Consider the following 25,845-nt stretch of genomic DNA (forward strand, 5'->3'; position numbering starts at 1 on the left):
CACGCGCGATGGAATGGGTTGACTTCAACGCGACGTGTGGCTTGCGCTGTCGCCGTCGGAGAAGCACCACCGTGACGGTCATCAAGCTAAGAGCACTCGGAAAAGGCGTCGAGTGGCTGTAAACAGACTGTCGGTAACCGTAGACGTCGGGCGTTCACTCGGGCCCGTGCATCCCAGTTACTCGCGGCTTCGATCTTGCACACTCGTTCGGCCGTCGTGTGCAATTGTATCGAGTTTACATCATTGTGAGGCCACTGGGTGATGGCGACTCGTTACTTCGCTCTGAGTTTCGGCCCGCATAGCCGTCGTCGTCGTCGTGCTATAGGTATCACGCTGACGAGGTATGCGCGTCGCATGCTGAGTGGCCCTTCTCTGCGCAACGAGTCCGTACGATGCTGCATCAACACTGTGTTGGAAGAGTTGTTCTCGTTGGGTTTTCGGGTGTATTAGCTTTGGAGACTCCGTCGTTTCGAGAACGACGACGATGCACCACCACCACGACTCTCGGGCTGGAGAAGGACCCGACGCAATCAGTGCACAGACGCACGGTTCGTGTCTTTCGAGCCGTAGACAAGGCGGTGATGCGCTATCGATTCTACGTATACAGCCCCGTGGCCACGTATGCGGGCGGTCGCTTTCGATAGCATTCTTTTTTGCTGCACACGCGAGACGGGTTGGGTGGGGGGAAGGTTTTGGGACATTCCTCTTATTAGTTCAACGCACGGTATACCCAGACTCACGTCGAGAGGGACAAGCACCAAACTGGTAGAGCTGCCGGTTGCAGTAGTTGGTGTGTCGCGCTGTTGTGCCATCTCTTGACGCGTCGCTGGCCACTCTCCGCGACGACCATTGGTGTGCACGCTACCTGGCCCCTCGCACAATAATCTCGCTCACGACCACTAACGCTCCTCGCTGACGCACCGGCCACGCCTCACGAGCGCATTAGGAAGTCCACCATGTCTTTCTAATTGCATGTAATATAACTCAGTTCAACAACTACTGGCGATTGCAGTACAATTTTTTTCGAAAATTGATTTGGCGCGCCACTGAATTGTATACTAGTACCATAAATGAACGTGTTTCGCGTTATCGTCGTTGTTACAAAGGGATCGCATACGTAGAGACTAGCAATATCTTTCCTCTTCATTCGCTTGCCGGGCCGTGGCTGCGGCGCGGGGGCTCGTCTGGCTCTTCTGTAGTCGCCCAAGGGCCCAAGGGTGCTTGTGGCCGCGGGTGAGGCCCATGACGACACGCAGTGTAAAGGCTTTCCAGGCTTTGCCGTCGGTGGTAAAGCTATGCAGTTTGTTGAGGTCCTCTGGAGACGCCAGCGACCGAGGCAGCGTCAACGACTAGAGGTCGCGGTGCAGCACGATCGGCAACGCGATCTTGGTGCGGCCTAAAAACGGGGCGCCTTGGGCGCGGCAAAGAAGCGGGCGGCGGCAATGTTGGCAGGGGTGTCTTCATTCAGGCGCTGCACGTGCCCCAGCAGACGCTAGCGCTGGCGGGCAACGATCTCGCTCAGCGGGACGCTGTCGCAGCGGTCGTAGAGAGCGACATTGCCGAGCGGGCTCGGGTGAAAGATACCTAGAAGGCGGCGCAGCTGCCGGCGATGGAAGCTACCTAGGCCCGCCAGCCTCGTTGGCGTCAGGGCCCACGTGCCACTGTCGCACAAAAGGACCGGGAGCACGCACCCCGCTGCTATGCATACTTCTTAATATATGTGGTATCGAATGGGTTCATCTGTACTAACTGGCCCTCCTTCTGTGGCACCAGTGTCGGACGAGATTTTCGGCGCGGCTAAGGTTCGGAAAATGACGTGGCAGCACGCAATGCGTTTTTGGTGGCGCCGGTTTCAGCAACCTGGTCCGAAACGACGGAAAGGTCAACGCGACGCCAAGTGCATCTCTGCACCGATGGCCGACTATGCTACAATCGCCGATAACTTTGTGTGCACGACCATGAGCAGCGGGCACCGACGACTGCACACGGGCTGGCTGCACATGAAGCAGCGCTCGTTCCTCTCGGGCTGGAAGCGGCGCTTCTGCGTCCTCAAGCGGGACCGCGACGGCGCGTACGTGTACCTCCACGTGTACAAGGGCAGCAACACGGTCAACGAGCCGCTCCTCGAGTCGATTGCGATCCGCCAAGTCAAGACACACGTCCTGCACGCCAGCTCCAAGACGCCGTTCGTGCTCGAGGTGCTGCCGTACGTCTCGGCCACAGCGCTCTTTGCCTGCAGCGACGAGCGCGTCTTTCGAGGCTGGGAGACCCAGTGTGACGCGGCTGGCATCGACATGGTGGCGCGCGTGACGAGCTCCGCGTCCGTGTCAACGTCCAGCAACGACACGGACGCGACCGAGAAGGAGCCAGGGTTGTTTGAACGCCTCGGGAAGGCGTACATGAAGACGTTCCTCATGGACGCCGCGACGGCCAATGACATTGCCGTGTCCAAGCGCCTTCCGTCGCGCCACAATAACTCCATCGAACGCAAGATCGAGAGTCGGCTGCAGCAGTGGTTTGTCGGCGGCGCCGACTGCGGCAAATGCTCGGTCAACGGCATGGACGTCGCGGGACCCGCCGCGTTGCCGCAGCAAGTGACACTGCACATGGTGTCCCCCGGTGGCTGGAAGTGGTGCGTGACCGAGGTCTACACAACACTGCCGCGCACGACGTTTCGGTGGCGCCAAGTGGGCTATTTCCACGGCACCTTCCAAGGCGTACCCGGCAACGGCGACATGATCGAGCTCGAGGGCTTTTGCCACATGGACTTTGACGCGGCGTCCAGAAAGCCCACGCACCTGCAGCTCTTCTACACTGTCGACGGCCTCCTCGCCGCACTGCAGGCGTACGTGCGCGAGAAGAACCTCGCGACTGCCGTGTGACCACTGATAAGCGTCGCGTAGCCGACCGTTGTTTACATGTCGTTTCCATCGTAGCTCTTGCAAGCGCCCAAGAAGGTGCTTCGGTCGACCAGTTGGGCGGAACGTTGGTGTTGAAGCAAACACGCGCCAGAATAAACTGCGTGCACGATCCCAACCACCTATCTTTCTGTGTACCCTTATCAGCGTTCGCATCATCGCCGCGGGCGTTCGGACTCGCTCCAGTGGCTCTCGCGGCTGTACAATATTGTACCCGTTTTGCTTGACGCTCCAGCTCCTGCCACCAAGGGACCCTGGACGGACTTGCGCGCAGAGGCGCTTGCCACGATATTACTTCGAGCCCGAGATCGAAGTTCGAAGAAATGATTTTGATTGGTCCTTCTTCGTAGGACTTGCATTATTTGCGATGGCAACGGCCGAGGTCGAGAAGTACGCGACGTTCGTGGAGGAGACGCTGCGGCCGCAGCTGACGGCCGCGCTCGCGCAGCGCGACGCGCTCGACGCCGACGTGGCCGAGTACGACAACCTCGTCGAGATGCTTTCGGGCAAGGCGGCGGCGGACGCGCAGAACAAGGCGTGGAAGCTGCAGTGCGACCTCGGGAAGCAGTGCTATGCCAAGGTCAAGGTCGCGCCCCATACGCCCGTGGTCGTGCACGTGGGCCTGCAGGTGTACGTTGAGATGGCAGCCTCGGACGTGCCGGCCTTTGTCGCTGGCCGCAAGCAGTTTTTGGCCACGAAGCGCGAGCGCCACCAAGCCAAGGCGCGTGAGATCGCCAGCCACATCCAACAAGTGCTGGACGCCGTCGAGGCGCTTGCCAAGCTCCAGTCTGCAGCACCCAAATAATAATATACCGTCCAATGTGCCATCTACCAGATCTTATAGAGCGACGCGATGGCGTGGGATAAAGATTATATATACGTGGTTACGACAAGAGACGACTACTGGTACAAAAGCAAACGCGGTGGGTTGGCCTCACAAGTAGATCTAAACAGTGAGGTAAGAATCAACCGCATCATGGACATAAGCTTCGTACCATGCCGTATTGGTGGTTGGCGTCCTTGTCGACGACCTGTTGCTGCGCGGCCATGCGTGTCGGCTCCTTGCGCGCCGCCGGCGCCGTGTTGTGCCGCACGAGCAGCTGCCGGCACGCGGTCGGGAGCAGGTCGCGCTCCACGAGGTGCTTCATGAGCGTGTTGCACTCGGCCTCGGTGATGGACACGGCGGCGAGGTGGTCGTCGCCCTGGCGCGAGAGCCGGCGCACGAGGAAGCTGGTCATGGACATGGGTCTTGGGTGGCTGGAGCGGCGAAGATTCGAAAATGACCTACAGCGGCCGCCGACCGCGTCGTTTCATTGGCCAAAACTACGCATAAAAACGGTCCCACGACGATCGACCTGTCCCAAAACATTGGCATACAAATCCCAAGATGTTGGACCGACACGGTGTAAAAAGCAATTCTCACGGTGGGAAACCACGCGCATCTTTGGCGCCAGCTTCAAGGTCCCCCTTTAGAAAGTCGCCATGCGGGATGTTGCACGGCGTGCTTGGGTGCTGCCGCTCAGCTGCAATTTGCTCCTCGCATCACCCTGCGCCCAGACAACGACACTACGCAGTGGTACGCTGACATGCGATCCAAGCAATTCGACGGTGTTTTTGTATTGCTTTCCAAAGGTATGAATGGTACCGGTACTGGATATACCGGTACTTCTCTTGCCCGGCGGTGTGAAAAACGACGGGTTGGACGGTCAGCGTCCTCGGTGAACTGTGATTTTCACCGTGGCACTACCGGTATCTAGAATTTCCTTTGCGAACGGACCCATTAATTCACGAACGCAGGAGCGAATGCGCCTGTCTGGGAGTCCTGGATCCTTTTCGTTTGTCGAGCGACGACGTCGCAGACGTCCATGTCCATGCTTCTGCGCCATTGCCGCGGGCCTTGTATGCTTGGATGATGGAAGGATGGATGGCTGACGTTGCCCACATGTCCGCGTGAGAAATTGGACATGTGGGAAAGGCGGTGGGAAATACCACCATTTCCCACGTAGTGCCATGTTGAAGTTGCCAGTTCTTCTGCCTCGTGATCTTGGTTCAAGCTCGTGAAGGGGCGCGACTCTATCTGCCTGCCGCTGTCCGACCGTTCCGTGCGGTAACTCCGCCGGCAGCAAACTGCCAACGTGTTATGCATTCCTTTAAATACCATGAGGAGTTATCGCCTGGCAGCGATTGCGTGGGGCCACCGGGCGACGCATGGGGGTTACGACATGGCGAGAACATTGAGTAGCTTCACGTGCGTGCGAGGCTTGTCGGTACGGTACCGGGTATTACAAGAACTTTTTTTAATCCTAAAGGCGCGCTTCGTCGGCGCACGAATGTGGGCCGCCAAACGCCGACATTCGGGTGATATCTTGAATCGGAATGAGGGCTCCATGGGCGCTTTGGACGTTTTTATCTCATGCGACTCACAGTCAATTCGACGGCGTCAAGCTAAGAGCGAGTCTTCAGGAAGGTCGTGGAACGATGGGGCAGGTGCAACGGAATCGGCAGCCGCCCGTGGGCGATGACAACCGTTTTGGGTCCACGACTTCAGTATTTCTTAAAAGTTACGGTATTTAGGAGGTCAGAAGGAGAAGATAACGGGGTTCTCCATCCAAGCGTCAAGATGCGGATGGTCAGGTGTGCAATATAGCCCCTGGATCGACCTGGTCGACGCAGGGGCTTTAGCTCAAGAAAATACGTTTCCTGGTTTACGTGATGCAAGTGGCTGGGCAAAAGGCAGAGAGCATATAATGTGGACAAAGATGGACAAGACAGGGGTATCTGTGAAGAGGGTTGTCGGGGTCCTCCCGTAGGGAGGTCAGAAATTAGTGAAGCCGCATTGTTTGTAAGACGTCCACGGTAATCTTTAGTAAAAGGCGAAAGATTAGTGCGAGTAAACGCTTTACTGCGGGATATTTTCCGATGTAGGATGATTTGGGCTATAGCTGCAAACCAAACAAAATCAAAACCCATTCGTTTGTTCCTTACGTACAAAAGGAGGATTCCACGGGAAACGGCCAGTTGTAGCCGACTCGAGATCGGATCCTTGAACAGTGCACCGACGGACACAAGGTGGTCGACTCGACCACCTTGTGTCCCGTCGGTGCATTGTTCCTGCTGCATGCGCAGTTCAAGCCCATACGTGGTGTCCCTTCTTTCTCTTTCCCAGTGACTTGTGCATCGCAACCACCAAGTCAGTTCTTTCTCCACCGAGGAGTTCACTGAGGACTTACGCAACCGTTGGTGGCAGGAGGTTGGGCGGCCAGGAGACCGAGGCGATTGCTTCGCGCTGCATATACCATTCGTCCGTGCCCACGGGCAGCAACGTGAGGTCTTGCGCCTGCGCTGGTGATTTGATTCGATGACGTGGCGCCGTGGGCACAAAGCTTGCCAAACATACTGGGAAAAACACCCTATTTTGTCACGAGACCTGAAGTTGGCCAGCGTTAAAGAGGACGGTACCTCTTTTTGGCATTTTAGATGTGCCCATACAAACGCCAAGCTATTTGTATTCGGATGTTTAATGTAATTAAAAAGACTGCAATTTGCCAAGAAAGATATCGTGGGGGCGACGACGATGGCGTTCCGCTCGACCCGGTCGACCCGCGCGAAGGAGCGGTCGGTGCTCCAGCGCGGTCTGCATGCGCTCGGAAGCTTCTGCGGCGCGCGTCCATGGACCGTCATGGCCATGGCCATCGGCGCCAGCATCCTCGGCTCACTCGGCGTGCTGCACATGACCATCCAGAACGAGCCGCAAAAGCTGTGGGTGCCACCGACGTCGACGTCGGCGATGCAGCAGCGCTTCTTTGACGAGCACTTTGGGCCATTCTTCCGCATCGAGCAGCTCATCTTCCACTTGCCCAACGGCAGCGACAACGACGTCATTTACAAGGCCTTTCTCGCCGAGGTCGGCGAGCTCCAGCAGCACATCATGACGACGAACGCGACGCTCGGCAACGAAACCATTGGCCTCGACGACCTCTGCTTTCGGCCCATTCCGGGCAAAGGCTGCCTCGTCGAGAGCCCGATGCAGTACTGGCGCGGCGACGTCGCGCTCGTCGCGTCCGACCCCGACATTAAGCTCACGATTGCCTGCCAAACGACCCATCCCAACGTACGAACGCGCCCATGCACGCGCGTCTGAAGCGTATCTTCTTACTATGCACGCATGTAGCTCACGTCCTTCTCTCCCTGCATGGACCAAAACGGCGTCCCCGTCATGCGCGACGTCGTCTTTGGAGGGCTCTCGACCGACAGTTGCCACAAGAACCCGGATCCTTGCGGCGACCCCACGCCCCGCGCGACGGCGCTCATAGTCACCTTCCTCCTCGTACGCTGCCTCCTCCATCTATATCTGCATGCAGCAACGATTTGCTAGACCAACGACATGGAGCCGGCGGCGCAGGCCCGCGCCAAGGCGTGGGAAGAGCAAGTGTTTCTGCATCTTGCAGCAACGTACGTCTCCAAGGTCGGGCTCGTCGTCGAGTCGATGGCCCAGCGCTCGGTGGAAGACGCGCTGACGGTCGAGACGCAGCGAAACGCGTTCATCGTCGTCTTGAGCTACCTCCTCATGTTCGTCTACGTGGCCATGGCGCTCGGCAAGCCGCTGGATCCGGTCAAGTCGCGCTACGTGCTCGGGCTCTGGGGCATCTCGATCGTGATTGCGTCCATGGGCATCGCTTTTGGTACATGGACGATGCATTTTCTTGTATCAAGGTATCAAATGATGTGCCATATATATAGGTATCGCGGTCACGGTGCTGCACATGGACATTACCATGATCACGCTCGAGGTCGTGCCCTTCCTCATCCTCGCGATCGGCGTCGACAACATGTTTATTCTCACCAACGAACTCGACCGCGTCCTCCGCGCGCAGACGCACATTCCCCGCGGTAGCAGCACGCTCGTTTGATTTCATACTGGACGTAAGATGCGTAGAGTTTACCTCGCTGCCGCAGCTCCTTGGCGATGCAATGGCCAACGTCGGCCCATCCATCACAGTGTGTTTGAAGGAAGACGCATGCGACGAGCTGTATGACACGTACTAGGTGGCCGCGGTGTCCGAGTCGCTCGCCTTCCTTGTCGGCGCGTACACCAAGATCCCGGCGCTCGAGTCGTTTTGCATTGTGGCCGCGCTGGCCGTCGTCGCCGACTATGTGCTGCAGATGACGTGGTTTGCCGCGGCCTTGGCCATTGACGCGCGGCGTGTGCGCGTGCGTCCTCCTCATGTATACGTCGTATGTAGTATGCGTGACGTAGGCGCGTCGGTACGACTTGATGCCGTGGATGAAGAAGCCGTATGTGCTCAGCCCCGACAAGAACCGGCAGATCCGAGCCTACTCGGAGGACTTTGAAGATGGCGAGACGGCGTCCGTCGTGCAGTCCTTTCTGGACACGCGCTGGATCCCGACCTTGTTTTCGGCCCGTGTCAAGACTCTTGTGGTGGGTGATGCGAGCCAGTACTTCATTTGGAGCACGACATGTGATGGAGAGTTGTGTAGCTCGGACTCTGGCTCGGGTGGCTCGCCTGGAGCGCCTATGCGTTCACACAGATACCCATGGGCCTCGAGCAGACGCTGGCGATTCCGACCGACTACTACCTCCACGACTACTTTGAGGCGCAGACCAAGTACGGCGACGCAGGCCCGCCGGCGTACATTGTACGGCATCCCGTGCAGCCTGCTTGTTGACGTTGAGTAGGTGCTGCGCGATGTCAACTTTACGGACGGCCACGTGCAAACCAGCACGCTGCAGTTGCTCGACAACCTCTCGCTTCTGCAGCCGTACCTCGGGTCGACGATCTCGTCGTGGCTCAACACGTTCAACCAGTGGCGGCAGCTGCGCCAGTTCCTTGCCGAAAGCACGAAGAAGGTGCATCCAAGGTTCTGCGACGAGCGAGATGGCATATCGGAGATGTGTAGAGCTCAGCGACTGTCCCGAGCAGCCGCTGGACCCGTTTCCGTTCGAGACGTCCGACCCGAGCGCCCGCACGACGCCTCTCGAGCTCTACTACCCGCTCGTCCAAACGTTTACGCGCATCCCGATCGAGTCGCAGTGTTGTCAGAGCTACGGTCTCTGCGGCGCGCAGTTTGCAATGGACATTGATTTCACGCTGCCTGTGTACGACGACGACGCTCTCCATCTCAAACACGAACATGGAGATTCAGGTTCAGCGTAGGGCCGACGGCAACGCGACGGCGATTGCTGCATCGCGCATGCGGTTCCAAGTCGCGCCGATGACCAACCAGTCGATGTTTATCAACTCGTTCTACTACCTCACGACGCTCACGGCCGAGTGGAGCCAGCCGCTGTACGCCTCTTGCACGCATCTCGGATCGGATCGATTAGTATTTCGGTAGGTCCGCCATGCCCGACGCGGCCTTCCCCTACAGCCTCTACTTTGTCTACTACGACCAGTACTTGACCATCCAAGGCATTGCTCTGCAAAGCGTCTTGCTCGCTCTCGGTACGCCGATGTACACGATCCTGCTCAAATTTGGTTGGTTGTAGGCGTCGTCTATGTCTGCCTGGCACTCTTGCTGCCGCACCAGCTGCGGACGTGCCTGGTCGTGACAGTGGGCGTGGCCTCGATGGCCATGTCGCTCATCGGCGTCGTGCACCTCTGGAACCTCTGCTCGACGCTGCACACGTCCATCAACGCGGTACGCTGGACACGTGTTGGCTATCTAACTCTTGAGGGGTAGGTCTCGGTCGTCAACTTGGTTGCGTGCGTCGGCCTCGGTGTCGAGTTCAACATTCATGTCGCGTCGACCTTTGCGGCGCTCCAGAGCTCGAAGCTCGAGCGGGCCAAAGTCGCGCTCTCGGTCGTCGGGCCGTCGATCGTGAGCGGCATCACGCTCACCAAGGTCGTCGGCGTCGGCGTCCTCGCGTTCGCCCACTCGCAGCTCTTCCAGGTGTACTTCTTCCGCATGTACGCCTCGATCGTCGTCCTCGGTGCGCTCCACGGCCTCGCACTCGTGCCGCTCTTGCTGAGTCTGTTGGGGTCGACGGCCCCGCGCCACCGCCTTCTCGACGGTCCCGCGTCGGACTTTACACGCGGCCTCCTCAGCGACGACTCGGACACGGACGACTAGTCTTCCCCGTTCTAAACATATCACAACACTTGTGATGGATTCGCTACATGGTTTCTCGTGTTGGCGCTTCAACACCAGCAACCACGGCAGACTTGCAGGTGGATCGATCGTGGCTCAAGGTCGGCGACGGACTTGCATTTCTCAAGTAAAGTTGGCATTTATGGCGATATACTGCGGGTGCTACGAACGGTTTAGAGATGGTGAGGGCTGGTCCTTCACGCAGCGCTGGTTGTTAAGAAGGAGCGGTCTTTTGATTACTGAAAGATCGTCATGTAAATGGCTTCTTTTTCAGGGAACAACTTGGCCCAAGGGTCTGTGCTGTGCACATGGGGCCAGTACGACGACGACGACTGCCTTGCAAGCTCATAATCGAACGTGGTGGAGTACCTGCACGTGGAAGGAGCGCTGCAGAAAAGTGCAAGTCGCGGCATGCATGAGCGTCCCGAGTGGTTCGCATGGCCGGTGCAGCGTGGGATCGTCGTGCTAAGGAGGCGTGACGTCGCCCACATACAACCTTATACCCAGCTCCACTTCCCACGGCCACCTCAACGAGAGAGTGTCTTCCTGCTCATCCGGTGCCGTTCGATTTGTATCGACGACCGACGCTCGCCACCTCTTCGCGATTCGCCGTGCGCCCTTGCGACCGCGAGGAGGATGCGTCCAAAGACTTTAGCTCCAGCGCTCCGACAGGCCACGACATCATCATTGGCTTGTCGGTCGTGACGCGCGGCCCTGAGACGAGCAGCAAAGAACCAGCCTTTTGTCGCCGACGCCAGCTAATAGTACCGAGGGGCCCAAGAGCTGGCATCACGACGCGTCGTGGCTCGCGACCATATCTATACTACTGTGCCTTGCAGCATTACGGTACGTCCGGCGGCTGCGCCTCCTCGGTGGTCAGCCAAAGGGCAAACTCGGCGCCTCTGGTCCGCGCTTCCTGATTGGCTACACGAGTGGTCTCAGGTTCAACATTTCTAGGTCAACCGCCCCGCCTTTCTAGCGCTACACTTGGTGTTTGTATGGAAGCGCGCGGGGCCTTGGTATGACAGCCCGCCGCCGAACCTCCTCCTCCTTGTTGCCGTTGCCGACGAAGGCAGAAGCAGCAGCATTCCACATCATCGTGTCACCCAAGCATGGCCTCGGCTGCGGCGCCGACGCCGATGCTGCCGCCGATCCGGCGCTACGTGCGCGCGAACAGCGACCTCGCCCAGCGCATGTACTTTGTCCGGCGCAAGCACGTCCAGTTCTCGACCGTCACCACGTTCGAGTTCAAAGTCGACTATGGCGGCAGCGCCGTGCCGACCGAGACGGGCCCGCCGATAGGCCTCGCGCGGCGCCACTGGCGCGCGAAGACGACCGCCGTCGCCAACGCCACGGGCGTCGTGCGCAAGTTTGACCACTTTGAACGCATCCAGCTGCTCAAGCAGGCCAAGTACGACGTCAAGGACATTGCTGCGTTTTGCCTCGACGCCGTCGCCGCGCGCGCCGCCCGCATGGAGACGCGCGCCGAGCTGCTTCAAGAACGATCGCGGAAGCGGCCAATCGACCGAATCATGCTTGGCAACGACGACGAGGAAGAGGACATGAAGCCGCCGCAACGACTGCGACCCAACAACGAGCCCCTTCTCATCTAACTTCTTAACTTATTCTTCTTGACGCGCGTTGACTTGCGGTTGCCGTAAAGTGCATGTTCTTTCCACGCGACTGTCTCTGTCGTCGGACATGCGACCGCCTTACAGAGACAAACGAGTAGTTATTAATCCCATGCGATGGCTTTCCATGGTCGAGGTATGACAGCCACGACACACCCACCTGCCATGGACGATATTGTTGGAGGACCCTCCTTTGCGAGTGGCACAAACGGTATGCAGCACGTAGAGCTCTAATAGCACCGTGCTAGCAGCTCGTCCTTGGGTCTCTAGCGATTCTCTGAGAGAAGCGTCTTCCTCTGCTCCTATCCACGTCGATTCCTATAGCGAGGCCGTGCGATATCAGTTCTTGGTTTGTGCGAGCGCCACGTCATGCCCACAGAAGCGTTTTGGATCGAGCTCGTTTCAAACTTGGAACGGTCGTCGACGATGGCGACGGGCCCGCGGAAGGACAAGCCGAGCCGGCCCATTAGCTCGATCGGGCAGAGCAGCTTCCAGCTGCACGCGACGCATGAGTCGTCGTCATCAGCTGACGACGCGTTCGACATCAAGCAGTTTCTTCTCGGTACCTGGCTTCGAGTGGGTCCTCTTATACTACATTCGACTAGAAAAGAAGAGCGGGCAGCCGCCGTACGCAGCGTCCGGGCTCTTCCGCACCAACGCGCGCGACTTTGCCGAGGCCGTCGACGCGCCGCTCTCGTTCACTCGCGTCCTCAAGAAGAAGCAGCTCCCGCGCATGACACGGTCGACGCCAAATCTATCCAAGCCCGGACACACCACAGCTGTGAACCAATCGTCCGAGGCCGACCAAAGCGTGGTCGGGTACCGCATCTACTCGATTGAAAACATGATGGATGCGTCGTTGCATGCGATTCGATCGCAGAACATGACGTGGCAGACCCTCCGGACGAGCGGTACATCGCTTGTGTTGCTACATATTGGACCATGCGATCGACCGCGTAGACCTGCGTCTCGAGTGTCCGTCCAAGCGCAGCGACGTTGTCGACCTTGAACACTGCTTTGACGCGGCCATGAGCTATGCCAGCGGGCCCATCAACTGGGACGGCGACCGCCAAACCGCGCTCATTGACCGCGACTACATGTCGGTGCGTCGTCGTCTTCTTGTCCACTCACCAAGACATGCAAATATAACAATAACCCGTGCGAGTAGGTGCAGAGCCACGTGTCGGCCAAGTACATGGCGTCCGTCTCGGAGGCCGAAGTCCGCCAACTGACGACCATGGTTTTTGAGCAAAAGTGGGCGGACATTACGATCGGCGAGCTCGAAGCGATGCTCATGGTGTCCTTCCTCGAGCAAGGCACGCTGCTGCGCAAGGTGCGCATCCAGTACGCCATGACGTATGCGAACCTCGAGACGCTTCTCGGCGAGAGCCTCGTAGGCCTGGCGACGCGATCTTGGACCTTCATTCTTTACGCAATGTAGGTCGTCAAAGCGCGCGCGGTGCAAGCTGAGGCCGACATGCGCGCCAAGCTCGAGAGCTTGGGCCACGAGCACGCGGCGGCCATCGCAGCTCTGCGCCTCGACGATGAGCAAGCGCTGCAAGTGCTGCGCGCCGAGGTGCGCGCACCTCACGTGCGAGAAGAGGATCACACGATGGGGCCGGCTAGATGGAGCACGAGCGTGGGGAGGCGGACCGCAAGATCCAAGACGCGCGCGACCAAGTGGCCAAAATGAGCGAGACCATGAAGACGCTCAACGGCATCTTCAAGCAGATGCGCGAAGACTCGGACAAGGTCCGCGCCATGGAGCTCAAGGAAGCCAACCAAAAGGTAGCTTGCCTCGGACGCTGTGCATTGACGAGTCGTTTAGCTCGAGAAGCGATGCGATACGCTCAAAGATGAAGTCGACCGCCTCCGAAGCCTCATTCCTCGCATCAAGGTCTTGGAAGCGACGACCGAGACACAGACGTCCGAGGTACGAGGCTGCACGTACGCGAGTGCTTACACTGTCCAAGATACAACGTCTCGAGCGCGACGTGGCCGATGCCCACTCTGTCATTGCAGAGAAGGAGGCCATCATCGAAGATCTACTCCATGTATATTCAATGGATGACTCTTCGGTATGAATGCTGCTTGTAGCGCCAAGAGCAGCTGCTCGCTCGCCTCGAGATCCAAGCCACCAAGGGCAAGCCCGACCCCGACGCGTCGCCTGGTACCGACGACGGCGCTGGGCTCTGCCGTCACTGTCGTGGGGTGCGTCGATAATCCCTTTCAACGGTCTCGACTCCTGATGCGCTTCTATGAAAGGCACTGGACGACGACGGGGCACCACCGATGGCGACCGCATCGGCAGCCGCCGACGGGAATGTAGTGGGTAGCGGCTACGTACCGACGTTGGCCAAGCCCCGGGAGCAAGGCAAACGCGTGCACTGCCAGTCGTTTCGCATCCTACTGCCCAACCTCCAGGGACGTCGCCCGACGCGCGAGGCGAGCTGGACCCTTGGCTGCATCCGGTCGCTGCTGGCCGCCAAGATGGAAGACGACGGCATCTGCTTCCTCGGGAACGTTCCAGGGCGACTGCGCATGACCGAGTTCGTCTACACGTGGTTCAGTCCGCTCGAAACAGAGCTCTGCTTGCTCTCGCCCGACCAGCGCGACCACGCCTACGCCCGCGTACGCTGCCTCACTTTGCATTTTGAGGTTGACGATGGACGTAGGCCGACGAAGCGCGCTGGTGCTTGTACTACGGCGCCAAAGTGCTTTCCAAAGACTGCGTCGAGGCCAAGCTCTTTCTCTCGTTCCTGGATGAAAAGCACGGCGACGACGAGGTACCGCTACGCTCGACCGAGATGATATCATAGCACGCACTATGCTAGCTTGTCTTTGCCCTCTACTGCCTTCGGGCGCTCGATGCGCTCGAGCGCGGTGAGCTTCGCTGGAGCCCGCTGCGACGTGCGCCGCACTACGAAGCGTTTGCCTCCGAGTGGTCGGCGCATGCGAGCATTACGGGCGAGATCGTCCAAGTGCCCCGCATCGTCTGGATCCCGCTGACGCTCGCGTCGCAGGCAACGGCCATCGTCCTCGCCAAGGTCCATTGCATTATCCATAGCATGGTCCAAGGTGCTGACGATGGCGCAGGCGACAGCCGACGAGCGGTTCGATTTTGACCTGAAACTCAAGGCGCTTTCGGTGCCGACGCTGCCGGACGGCGAGGCCTGCGCCAGCCGCAACGAGACGCCGCCGTTCGTGGATGCGCACCATTGGCTCCAGCTCATGCTGCAGGTGTTCTTGCCACCACGTCGCACGCTGTCTTGACGGAAACGTAGGAGTACCGGGAAGAGCAAGCCCACCGCCGCGCCGCGATCCGGCTCATGTTTCAGACGGCGTCGTCCAACCAGGCGCCGGCGACCGATGCAAACGACGCCCTCTCGCACTCGAGCAACGCCGAGATGGACATGGAGCAGTTCCGGGCCATGATGCTCACGCTGCAAGCCGACGTGAGCTGCGCGACAATCGTCGCCTTCTTCCGCCTCTCGTACGACCGCGGCGGCGGCCACGTGACTTTTGACGCGTTCATGGACACGGCCGAGGAGCGCCAGTTTTTTGCGCAGTGCATGTGCTTGGCGTCGCCCGGCGTGCTGGCGGCGCCGCGCATCAACTCGCCCCACGCGCACCTCGGGTCGCTCGTCGCCAAGCACTACACGCTGTACGAGAACGACTTGTATGCACTCGTGAGCACCCTCCCGCCGTACACCCAGGCGCTGGCCCGTCGCGCGTTGGCCGAGGTAACAAGGTCGCGTTCATAATGTCGATTGTTGTCACTCTCGGTGTAGACGTCGGGGTATCTGCGCGAAGGACGGGGCGCGGCCATTGACGGCTTCCGCGCCCTCGCGGCGTACCACCGCGCGGCCACGTTCCACCTCTGGCACTGGCTCACGCGCACCGAACTTGGCGGCGTGTCTGCATTGCCGCCGACCGCGCTGCGGCGGCTCGACAAGCTCCTCGGCGGCGACCTCGACGCGACGCGCGATGGCCCGCCACATGCGACCCACCACGCGTACGATGCCTAGTACGATTTTGCATGATGCCTGACTGGCCATAGCGGCGAGCGCTTGCTGAGCATGGTGCGGAAGAAGATCGCGATCCATCGGCTCCAGCGAGCGTTCCGCGCGCGGCTCAAGCGCGACCAAGGCGTGCCCCTCAACATGCGGGAGCTCATGCACGACGGGTACGGCAGCGGCAAGACGAGCTACCGCAGCCGGCGCGTCGTGCGCTCGACCAAGTGGCTTCTCTGTGTCATCTCCGATCTTATCCGCGCGCGCGCCGAAGTCGACGCGTCGGCCGAGCAACAACCGTTCATCGAGTTTGTCTACGACTACTTTCTGGCGCGCTTTGGGTCCCGGTGGGTTTCGATATTGGACGATGCTTGTCCAATATGTATATGGCGCATTAGGTGGGAGGCCGAGAAGATCATTCACGACGTGTTTGTCAATACGCGGACGATGGTGCTGTCCCACGCGCGCATTCTGCTCTTCTCGCAGCTCTGCGGCATGGGCGCGAGCGGCGAAGATGTCTACTACCGGTCCCCCCAAGCCTTCAACTTTATCAACATGGTGCTCCACGCCGGGTACCACACGTTTCCGCTTCTCCACGTACTACGATTTGGATATGGTATTTTGTCTTTCAATATGGTTCCGACGTAGCCGGACGCGGGCGCCGCGTACGAGTACGTCAAGCACGAAGATGCCGTGTGCCTCATTCAAGCCTTCTTTGGCTCGGTAAAATCCATACGGAACAAGCCAATACTTGTCCATATCGAAATGCATCCATAGGTCGACGTCGAGAACCACGATCGGATGCTCGGTCGACTACGCGAGCTCGAGCACATGAGTTTGCAGCCCAAGACGTCGGACGCCGACGGGTACGCTCAAGTTTCAATGTTTCAAGGTGGCGAGAACTCGATTTTGTAGACTGCTGCTCTTTCTGTTGGAAGAGTGGCGACGTCATGTCTTGGACCGCATGGGCCAAGTCCGCGTCATGTGCATTGCCGACAAGGACTTGCTCGCGAACGACGAGTATCTCTCGCTCGACCAGCTCCTCGTCGTCTTCCGGCGCAGCGGCTTGAGCGTCTCCGAGGTCGAAGGCGCGCAGGTGCTGCGCAAGGTGCTGCAGGGGGCAGCCACCGCGGCCATTGCGTCGACACCGCACGTCTCGTTGCTGGATCGCATCGTGGCGCACGTCTTTCCGATCGCTTGCCAAGGTATGGTAGATTGCAAGTCGGCTCGATCCCATGGACACAAATGCGTAGAAATCACGATTTCGGAGCTGCAGCCGCTGCCGCCGCCCAACTTTGGCCAGCTCACGTACCTCCTCGTACTATCTACCTCCTATCCATAGCCCTCGATCGATTGGAGACGGGGTGTAGATGTCGTTTTGGGCACCGTACGAAGCGTCGGGAAAGATGCTCCTCGAAGAGCTCAAGGCCATTGGTGTCAAGAACGATATCGAGCACGCGATGAAGACCGTTGACGCGCCCGACGCGTCGACGCTCGAGCAAAACCGGCGCCGGAGCCGCCTCTCGGTGCTCGTGAAAGCCGACCACTTTGCCGCCAACGACGCACTGGACCTCGAAGACAAGTTTAAAGCGGTGCAGCACAAGATGCAGCGGCTCCTCGTGCTCCAAAACGGCCAGAGTACACGACCGAATATCTGGTCACAGGCACGACTGATGCACATGTAGGCGACGCGTCGATCGGCCTCTCGCATGTGACAGACGCCACCGTCGCGTTTCGGCAATACCTCTCGGAAGCAACGCGCCTCCGCGCCGTGGCCAAGCTCGGCATGGGGCCGCTGCCCGACGCCACGCCCGACGCCACGCCCGACGCCACGCCCGACGACGGGACCCACGACGGGACCGACGACGCGACCGAAACGTAGATTCTCCATGTTCAAATCACTCTTTTGTACTCTACAACGACGTCTTGCGTATCTGGTCGGACGGTCCGGCGTCTCCAGACAAGCGCACCACCGGACCAGACGCGAACGATCCGCTCGACCGACCACCCACGCGTGTGTTACTTGCGTGTACTTTTGTACTGTCCATGCTGTGTACTTCCCCTTGGCGCTGGACTCGGGCGCAATACGGCCCACCTCCATGTTGGGGCTAGGTGAGGGCTAGGGCTCACCGCAACGCAGGCTCCACACTTTCAACGAATGCTAACAGAAGAGATAGTATAGACTGCATTAAATACCAAGACACAGACAAAAACACCGACGAGATGCACGACACAACGAGACGCCTACGTCTTGAGGCCGGCGTTCAACGCGGCCGCGATGCCGGCGGCGAGGCCCATCGACACGGGCAGTGTGAGCACCCACGAAAGCCCGATCAGCGCCATTTTCCTGCCTTCAAAATGCTCGCGGCCATAGTGCGCCAGACTCACCGACACGACAGAGCTCACCGCGCAGTACGTCGACGAGACGGGCAGATGCAGCACGTTCGCCAAAGCAAGCGTCACGATCGTGCCAATCTCCATGCAAAAGCCGCGGTGGACGTTGACGATCGTGAGCCCGCGCGCGAGTGTGTCGAGGACGCGGCCGCCAAAGAGGTTGATGCCGAGGAAGCCGCCGAGGCCCGCGACGAGGTAGAGCCAGTACGGACCATTCCACGACGTGTACTGACGTGGCACGAGCGTGCCGTTCGGTAGCGTCGAGTACGCGTCGTGGGAGATGGTCCAAATGACTTGCATTGGGATCGTCGAGTTGCCAATGTCCGAGGCGCCGTGGAGGAACGAGCCAAGGATCGAGGCAAAGAGGAGCGCGTACTTCATGGCGAAGTGCGCGTCAATCTGTTCGTCTGTGAGGCAGTACGCGTCCGCAATGAGCTCCATCGACGTCCGGCCCACCGCGTTGATTTGGTCGTCGCCGAGTGCGTAAACATAGTCGTCGCCGCCCTTGAGATGCAAGAGGTTGGCGAATTGGAGCGAGTTGAGCGCCGTGTACTCGCGAACTCCGAGTTCCGTGCACGGCGCGAAGGGTGAGACCGTCGGGAGCTTGGCGTCGGTTTGCATCTCGGCCGCCTTGGCGAACGACGGGCAGAGGTTGCGGACGTGCGGCACGAGGAAGATGCTCACGACGACAGCGACGAGCGCACCGAGGACGGCACCGGCGCCGACCGAGATGTACGTCAAGTTGTCTTGGTACGCCGGCGCCTTGGAGAGGTCGGCGAGGAGCCGGGACTTGGAAAAGATGATGACCGCGACCGAGAAGACTCCGAGGGCGTAGAACCACGGGAGGAAGAGAAGGGCGCGGTAGCGCGGCGACGACGAGTTGAGGATGAAGCGGGTCGTGAACGAGTACGCAATGACGGACATGACGCCGGCGAAGAGCGGGCCGAGCACCCACGAGAGCACGATACTAAAGATGCCGTTCTGTACGCTCAGGTTGAAGCAGTCGCCACCGACGTTGAGGAGCGTCATGCCAATGACACCGCAAATGACAGCGTGCGTCGTCGAGACAGGCATCTTGAAGGCCGTCGCGGCGAGGACAAAGGCTGCGCCCGAGAAAAGCGCAGCAAACATGCCGTTGGCGTACTCGTACTGGAGCGAGTTGGTGTAGCCGTTGGCCCAGCACTGGCCGTTCGCCGACTCGGTAAAGAGATTGCCGACTTTGACAGAAATCGAGTCTTTGAAGCTGTATCCGAGCGAAATGGCACCGAGAAAGTCCGCGAGACCGCCGATGAGGAGCGCTTGGTGCACGGGTAGCACCTTGCAACCGACGAGGTTGCCCATGGTATTGGCCACGTCGTTGGCGCCGGTCGCAAATGCCATGAGGAACATGCCGATGCCGCCGACAATGACCTCCCACGTCGGCGTCTGGAGACTGTTCCGGACGTAGTCGGTGGCGCAACTCGTCGCATTGGCGCTATAGGCGCAGAGGATGAGCCCAGTAGGTCCGCTCATCGCAGCAGAAATCGTGATGTGCGAGCGTTGGGACGAACTCCGGTAGGGATAGACAAGGTGCATGGCGGCGACATCCGTAGTAGGCACGGAATCCAACCGTGGGACTGGCCACTTGCGAGATTCAAAACAGGTCAATTTCCAAGACCACCTGTGGACCAGGTCGTGGGGCCGCCATGTGGTAGATTGCGGGGATGGGTATCCCATACGTTTGAAGAGATGTTTGGAAGCAACCGAATCTAGTCGACGGCAATCAAGGAGCTGCACATTTCGTAAAGTATCTGGCGCGCTTGCTACTCGCACAATGGCAACCTCGACGCGGTACATCAGATACATTTGCTGGTTTGACGCTCTCGTTTCTGCTCAATGTGCTGACCTGCTGCAGCTGTACCGGTTCATCAATGCGAGCCAGGCAAGTCCGGCGTCATCCGTGTTGGCATCAGCTGTGCTCAAGCAGGTGTATGCAGGCAGGTCATCCGAGCTGAACGGATTTGTATAGCGACCGACCTTTCAAGCTGACGACGGCATAGACCACGCAGGTCGATCTCGCAGGTCGTCGTGTCCATCCATCCTCCATCGTCGTTGTCAGTCGCTATCGTGGTACTGTACTCTTCACGTGGTCGCTCCTGGCGTGGAAAGACCCGCGGTAACATAGCCGCACCCAAGATCGCCGTGATGTATCTATATCGTCCATGAAGGGATGCGATTCTTCATTACCACCCACGACAAGTGCAATCTGGGCGCTGACCACTTTGCATTTGGTTGCTGCCCACCGCCCGTTTTGCCACACTTGGTGCCACATTGCCAATCCGTCTGAGCATCACCAATCCAATGAGTTTGTGGCAGAGGAGCATTCTGCTGTAGGGGACCAACTCCCTCCAATGTAACGGATCCCTGCACCTACCTAGCTGTATTTTTTTGCTTCTTGGCCATGTCTGACCACCATGAGCACACCTTCTCTTCCTGCCCGCACGGATGTGATGATTCGTGCTTCCTGTAGCGTTCGATGGTGCTGACCAGCGTCTGTCCACGGCAGGATACATGCTGTAACTTGCATTCACACGCCGTCCAATCTACTGCAGAATTATGTACATGGTGTCGTCTTCTGCAGAAAGCCTCATGCACTACAGGACAAACGTGTTTTCTTCTTTCACATCAAGATGCAGATACGAATCCATCAATCTCGGGTACGAGCTGCTTTGTCCAACTTCCTCAAATCCCGGGCAGACCAATGTCATGTCGTCCCCAACGAATCTCAGAAAGACGGCTACTCCCACAACATGACACTAGCGTAGGCGTATAAATACTGATGTACATGAGGCAAGTTTATACGTGCGACTCTACTTTTGGAGCGCGCTGTTCATGGCGGCAGCGAGGCCGGCCGAGAGACCCATCGTGACGGGCAGCGTGAGGATCCACGTCATGACGACAAGGAGCAGACGCTTCTTCTCGAGGTGCTGCGTTCCATAGTGCGCGAGACTGACGCAGACAACCGAACTCACGGCGCAGTACGTCGACGAGACGGGGAGACGGAGCACGTTCGCTAGGGCGAGCGTCACGATCGTGCCCATTTCCATGCAGAAACCGCGGTGGACGTTGACGATCGAGAGGCCGCGGGCCATCGTGTCCATGGTGGGCCGGCCAAAGAGGTTGATACCAACGAGACCACCGATGCCGGCCACGACAAACATCCAGTAGGGTGCGTCCCACTCCGAGTAGCTCGCGGGCACTTGGACACCAGCGTCGTTAGCTCTGTACGCCTCCTTGGAGATCGTGTAGATGATCTGCATCGGGATCGTCGAGTTACCGACGTCGGTCGCTCCGTGGAGGAACGAGCCGAGGATCGAGGCAAAGAGGAGCGCGTACTTCATAGCAAAGTGCGCGTCAATCTGCTCGTCTGTGAGGCAGTACGCGTCCGCAATGAGCTCCATGGACGTCCGGCCGACTGCGTTGATCTGGTCGTCGCCGAGCGTGCACACATAGTCGTCGCGGATGTGCATGAGGTTGGAGAACTGGAGCGACGTCAGCGCCGTGTACTCGCGCACACCGAGCTCCGTGCACGGCGCGAACGGCGAGACGGTCGGGAGCTTGGCCTCGGTTTGCATCTCGGCCGCCTTGGCGAACGACGGGCAGAGGTTGCGGACATGCGGCACGAGGAAGATGCTCACGACGGCGGCGACGATGAGCGCGAAGCCGGCGCCGACTCCGATCGCGATACCGAGGAGGTTGTCCTGGATCGTCGGCGAGTCGGAGATGTCGACGAGGATGCGCGACTTGGAGAAGATGATGACGGCGACCGAGAAGACGCCAAGGGCGTAGAAGAGCGGGAGGAACATGAGCGAGCGCTGGCGCGGCGACGACGAGTTGATGATCGCGCGGTTGGTCACATGGTACGCGAGCACCGAGATGATGCCGGCGAAGAGCGGGCCGAGCACCCACGAGAGCACGATACTGAAGATACCGTTGAGCACCGAGAGGTTGAAGCAGTCGCTGCCGACGTTGAGGAGCGTCATGCCAATGACACCGCAAATGACCGAGTGCGTCGCCGACACAGGCATCTTGAAGGCCGTCGCAATCAACACGAACGTCGCGCCAGAGAAGAGCGCGGCAAACATACCGTTGGCGTACTCGTACTGGAGCGAGTTGGTGTAGCCTTGCTGCCAGCACGACCCGTCGGGGCTGCCGTTGCTCTCGAGGAGAGAGCCGACCTTGGTCGCAATCGCGTCTTTAAAGCTGTAACCGAGCGAAATCGCACCGAGAAAGTCCGCGAGACCGCCGATGATGAGCGCTTGGCGCAGCGGCAGCACCTTGCAACCGACGAGGTTGCCCATGGTGTTACCAATGTTGTTGGCACCGGTCGCAAACGCCATCAAGAACATGCCGATCGCTCCGACAATGACCTCCCACGACGGCGTCTGGACGAGGAGCGACGTGTAGTCGGCCGCGCAGCCCGGCACGTTGTTGTAGGCGCAGAGCACAGTTGCATTCGCCGACATGGTGAGAATACGTCTACTAGAGTTTAGTTGATGCGCTGGGAGAGGAAGCAAGCGCGTACCAGTCAACTCTTGCCTACGGCGACGGACGTGGAATGAGGAAAAGTCGTTTGTTCCAAGTCGTCGCAGAAACCACAGGCGTCGGGCTGTTGCGCTCCTACCGTACTCGGCCAGCTGTGACCCTTCGCCGACCCGCCGCCGTCGCTGATTGGCCCGCTGTCATGTTTCGCGTGTCATTCGATTGCTTCGAACTTCGCTTTAAAGAATAACGCATTGGGATTAGCTACAAAACGAACCTCGAAGGCAACCAGAGTGGAAGGTGTAATGCCTCTGAGCGCGGCCGATGCTGCAAGAGATGGGCACGACCCAGTGGCACGACCGCCGTGTCGCCAAGACGCCGCGAGTCGTGTCTCGTACCTCGCCGAGCGAGCGACGGCCGTTCGCAGAGCTTCGATTTTCGAGGTTTCAAAGGTCGCCTCGGCGCGAACATTAGCGCAACGGTCATCGCGATGCCATTGTAGCAGGCCGCACACCATTCGTTCTGCATCGAACGATGCCATCTGCACGAGACGACCTGATAGACGCCACGCCATATCACACGCTGCTGGACCATATGCGTTGCTTTTACGCATCCACGTTGGCGCGCCAAACAGCAATTTGAGACTTCAGCGACGCCGTCGGCGAGCCTTTACGCCACAAGTGGGGTGTGAAACTGACCCAGCTGGACGATCCCAGAACTGCATGTGCCGCTTCAATGGCCACGGACCAGAGATGTCGCGTCTTTGCCGCCTCTCGCGGAACAATCGGCGATATGGGATGTTCTTTGGTGCAGAACCAACCTCTTTTTTTTTCGGGCAAGCTATCATCTCTCAGGGATGTGTCCAGGATTCCAATCTCGACTGCATGAAAGGGCGCGTAGAAGCAAGGGTCAATGGATCCTTTGTTGATCAGAGTTGGCCCCATGGCCTCACAGAAACAAACATCCATGGCACGCAATTCCTCGTGGAAACAGTCGTCGCCATGACGCAGGATGGACCGGTTGGGCGGCGAACTGCAAAGGCCAATGGCAGCGACTGGGATCTGCTGACAAGCGTGGGCTTCGCGGCGGCTTCGGATGAAAGATGTCGTCGTCTCATCAAGATTGCGGTAAGAAAAAGCCGCAACCTACTATTACCGGTACATAATAGCTCTGCACTGTTCTTTGAACCGATCTTTTACGAGGTGTGGCTTCGTCATGACACTATTGTACGGGGTAGAGGAGACGACGATGACGCTTGCCGCACGACGGTATGTCCATGCCCACAGCGTGTGTAAAAACGTCCGTCGTCGGACCACCGACGCGACCACCGTTGGTCAATTTACATGGATATACATACATAGATAGTATTCAAGAGTGGTTGGGGCTACGAAGCGCCTTGGCTTGAGCACGTCGTCTCTTCGATCGAAACGCTTTGATAAGTTTTTAGTGCACCATGGTCGTGGACGCGGGCCGGGACCGCATCGCTGCGTTGTAGTGCAGCTGGAGCTGGAGCTTGCCTTCGCCCAGCGTTTGCTCGAGCATGACTTTGGTCTCTTCGATCTTCTCCAGGAGGTCGCGGGCGGTTGCGCCGTACCGCTCGGCCACGGGGCTCGTCAAGTCGGTCCACGTCAATGACCACGTCGAGAAAAACGTTTGGAGCTGGCTCGTGAGGCTCTGCGCTGCTTCGTCGGCGCGGGCCTCGAGCTCCGAGGACTTTTGCTCCAGCGACGTCGGGTCCAGCGGCGCCTCGGCCGCATACAACGTCGCCGTCAAGTCGCGCACGTGCGTCTGCAGCTCCAAGAGCGTGCTGGAGAGGGCGGCCGAGAGCCGCGCGACGGCGTCGGCGACGGACATTATCGGCAGCACCATCTTCCTTCTTGTGATAATAATGGTTCTGGCTCGAAAGGCGTGTGTCGGTAGACAGGCGTAATGGCGTTTTTCTTTCTGGGTGGAGAATGACGGCGTATGGTGCCGCCACGTCAATGTATGACGCGCCTTTCGTGGTCCAATGCGGGACCACGACGAAGGCCCTCGTCGACGCGCTCCAGTCGTGTTGAATACTCAGTACAATGCACGAGCGATGCGGTGGCGATGCTGGCAGTCACCGAAGGTGGACGCCGTAATAGCCCGGATCGCACGCCGTAGCGACACTGAGTTGCAGCTCTTTTCATTCCAACCTCCAGACGCGTTGAGGACTGCGTCGTGGACGGCCCACCTGTACGAACGGTGGCTTGAACGCGAGACGGAACGACTCGCGATGACAGACATGTCCTTGCTAATGAGGGTGCGACTGCAGTCTTTCTCTTGTCCCATTCGTCGAGCGTCCTTGTTCGAAGGCAAATTCTTGCAGGGAAACGAGCGTGGACATAGCATGGATGCTCGCTCTGATGCTTTTTCATGCGACTGGTGCTACGATGGTACAGTACGGAACCTCGACTAGACGAGCGACGGTCGCCCGAAGAGTATGGCAGAGCCTGTGGGCCGAATGCTGCGGTCTCCCAACTCGGCGTGGCGCCATGACTACCCGCCGCCGGGGCGAATCTTGGCAAACTCAGAAATGACCAAAAATCCACAATGGCTTAAACGCCGAAAGGCATAATACCGGTAAGCGTACAATCGATTCGTGAACACTGATTTGAAGAGTTTTTAGCGCAGCTGCGCGGGGTGCACTGCTGTTTTGCTCCAGCGAGTAGAATGGGAGGCATTGCAGCAGCTTCGTACGGATACCAAAGTAGCACACACTTGCCCGAGGTACCGTACGTGCATTGCTTTCGCTTCTCCGATTCAAACCGAGTTGTTGGTTGGAGATGATGTCGACAGACAGGATTGCCTTCAAATGCACGCACGGTGGTTTCGAGCACATGTCTGGCCGCTGCCAAGATCGCGGTGCAAGCTTATCCGGATGACGTGGCACTGCCAGGCTACCGTTTGAATCTGGTTTGGACAGGACATCGGTTGCGCGTTGGCCCATCGACGTGGCGCCGCAAAAGTAGCTGGAGTCGCACCACTGTATACTGGCGTACCCCAGTCATTTGCCTGAGTCACCGTGTCAACCTAGCGCCATATCAGTTGTTCATGCTCAGTTCTCGTATGCCTCACGCCACGGTCGCCACCCCCAACGCCGAGTCCGTCAACCGCCAAGCTCGCGACGTGTGTTGTCCACCTCGAAGCGTCCGCCACCAACAAGCTCGAGACGCCCGTCAAAGCGACAGCCGGCGCGACAGCATTCCGCATCCGCGGCGCAAAAGTCGAGCTCCG

At 58.9% G+C, this 25,845-nt stretch overlaps 10 protein-coding genes across 10 annotated transcripts; 5 read left to right on the forward strand and 5 right to left on the reverse strand.

The window, feature by feature from the left end:
- The first annotated feature begins 1,885 nt into the window (after positions 1-1,885).
- Positions 1,886-2,929, forward strand: SPRG_01298 (hypothetical protein). Its single transcript, XM_012339519.1, has one exon. The coding sequence runs from the start codon at positions 1,914-1,916 to the stop codon at positions 2,880-2,882; it is 969 nt and encodes a 322-aa protein (XP_012194909.1). The 5' UTR covers positions 1,886-1,913; the 3' UTR covers positions 2,883-2,929.
- A 328-nt stretch (positions 2,930-3,257) lies between these two features.
- SPRG_01299 (hypothetical protein) lies at positions 3,258-3,753 on the forward strand. The gene has a single exon (XM_012339520.1). The coding sequence runs from the start codon at positions 3,286-3,288 to the stop codon at positions 3,721-3,723; it is 438 nt and encodes a 145-aa protein (XP_012194910.1). The 5' UTR covers positions 3,258-3,285; the 3' UTR covers positions 3,724-3,753.
- A 20-nt stretch (positions 3,754-3,773) lies between these two features.
- On the reverse strand, positions 3,774-4,189 carry SPRG_01300 (hypothetical protein). Its single transcript, XM_012339521.1, has 2 exons — positions 3,914-4,189; positions 3,774-3,864 (listed from the first exon to the last, which is right to left on the reverse strand). Exons 1-2 carry the CDS (start codon positions 4,160-4,162, stop codon positions 3,853-3,855), a joined length of 261 nt encoding a protein of 86 aa, XP_012194911.1. The 5' UTR covers positions 4,163-4,189; the 3' UTR covers positions 3,774-3,852.
- A 2,303-nt stretch (positions 4,190-6,492) lies between these two features.
- On the forward strand, positions 6,493-10,010 carry SPRG_01301 (hypothetical protein; the record flags this gene model as incomplete). The annotated part of the gene is made up of 14 exons (XM_012339522.1): positions 6,493-7,029; positions 7,090-7,245; positions 7,294-7,600; positions 7,659-7,808; positions 7,855-7,916; positions 7,965-8,129; positions 8,176-8,358; positions 8,418-8,576; positions 8,617-8,787; positions 8,840-9,036; positions 9,095-9,226; positions 9,276-9,382; positions 9,427-9,578; positions 9,621-10,010. 14 exons carry the CDS (start codon positions 6,493-6,495, stop codon positions 10,008-10,010), a joined length of 2,868 nt encoding a protein of 955 aa, XP_012194912.1.
- Positions 10,011-11,095: 1,085 nt separating this feature from the next.
- On the forward strand, positions 11,096-11,665 carry SPRG_01302 (hypothetical protein). Its single transcript, XM_012339523.1, has one exon. The coding sequence runs from the start codon at positions 11,141-11,143 to the stop codon at positions 11,639-11,641; it is 501 nt and encodes a 166-aa protein (XP_012194913.1). The 5' UTR covers positions 11,096-11,140; the 3' UTR covers positions 11,642-11,665.
- Positions 11,666-12,085: 420 nt separating this feature from the next.
- Positions 12,086-17,554, forward strand: SPRG_01303 (hypothetical protein; the record flags this gene model as incomplete). The annotated part of the gene is made up of 23 exons (XM_012339524.1): positions 12,086-12,221; positions 12,265-12,570; positions 12,620-12,762; positions 12,828-13,052; positions 13,101-13,235; positions 13,286-13,447; positions 13,488-13,592; positions 13,633-13,713; positions 13,757-13,870; positions 13,925-14,290; positions 14,335-14,445; positions 14,494-14,706; positions 14,756-14,899; positions 14,944-15,402; positions 15,451-15,674; positions 15,720-16,019; positions 16,071-16,269; positions 16,321-16,395; positions 16,450-16,538; positions 16,588-16,877; positions 16,926-16,990; positions 17,043-17,310; positions 17,358-17,554. 23 exons carry the CDS (start codon positions 12,086-12,088, stop codon positions 17,552-17,554), a joined length of 4,407 nt encoding a protein of 1,468 aa, XP_012194914.1.
- Positions 17,555-17,903: 349 nt separating this feature from the next.
- SPRG_01304 (hypothetical protein) lies at positions 17,904-19,588 on the reverse strand. Its single transcript, XM_012339525.1, has one exon. It carries the CDS (start codon positions 19,576-19,578, stop codon positions 17,917-17,919), a length of 1,662 nt encoding a protein of 553 aa, XP_012194915.1. The 5' UTR covers positions 19,579-19,588; the 3' UTR covers positions 17,904-17,916.
- A 1,327-nt stretch (positions 19,589-20,915) lies between these two features.
- SPRG_01305 (hypothetical protein) lies at positions 20,916-22,571 on the reverse strand (the record flags this gene model as incomplete). The annotated part of the gene is made up of 1 exon (XM_012339526.1): positions 20,916-22,571. The coding sequence occupies one exon, from the start codon at positions 22,569-22,571 to the stop codon at positions 20,916-20,918; it is 1,656 nt and encodes a 551-aa protein (XP_012194916.1).
- Positions 22,572-23,035, reverse strand: SPRG_01306 (hypothetical protein; the record flags this gene model as incomplete). Its single annotated transcript, XM_012339527.1, has 1 exon — positions 22,572-23,035. A coding segment is annotated over one exon (234 nt), but the record flags the coding sequence as incomplete, so codon positions are not given.
- An 885-nt stretch (positions 23,036-23,920) lies between these two features.
- Positions 23,921-24,522, reverse strand: SPRG_01307 (hypothetical protein). Its single transcript, XM_012339528.1, has one exon. The coding sequence runs from the start codon at positions 24,454-24,456 to the stop codon at positions 24,031-24,033; it is 426 nt and encodes a 141-aa protein (XP_012194918.1). The 5' UTR covers positions 24,457-24,522; the 3' UTR covers positions 23,921-24,030.
- Between the last annotated feature and the right edge of the window lie 1,323 nt (positions 24,523-25,845).

This window comes from Saprolegnia parasitica, assembly GCF_000151545.1.
Source record: "Saprolegnia parasitica CBS 223.65 unplaced genomic scaffold supercont2.3, whole genome shotgun sequence".
In the NCBI taxonomy this organism is placed as follows: Eukaryota; Oomycota; class Saprolegniomycetes; order Saprolegniales; family Saprolegniaceae; genus Saprolegnia; species Saprolegnia parasitica.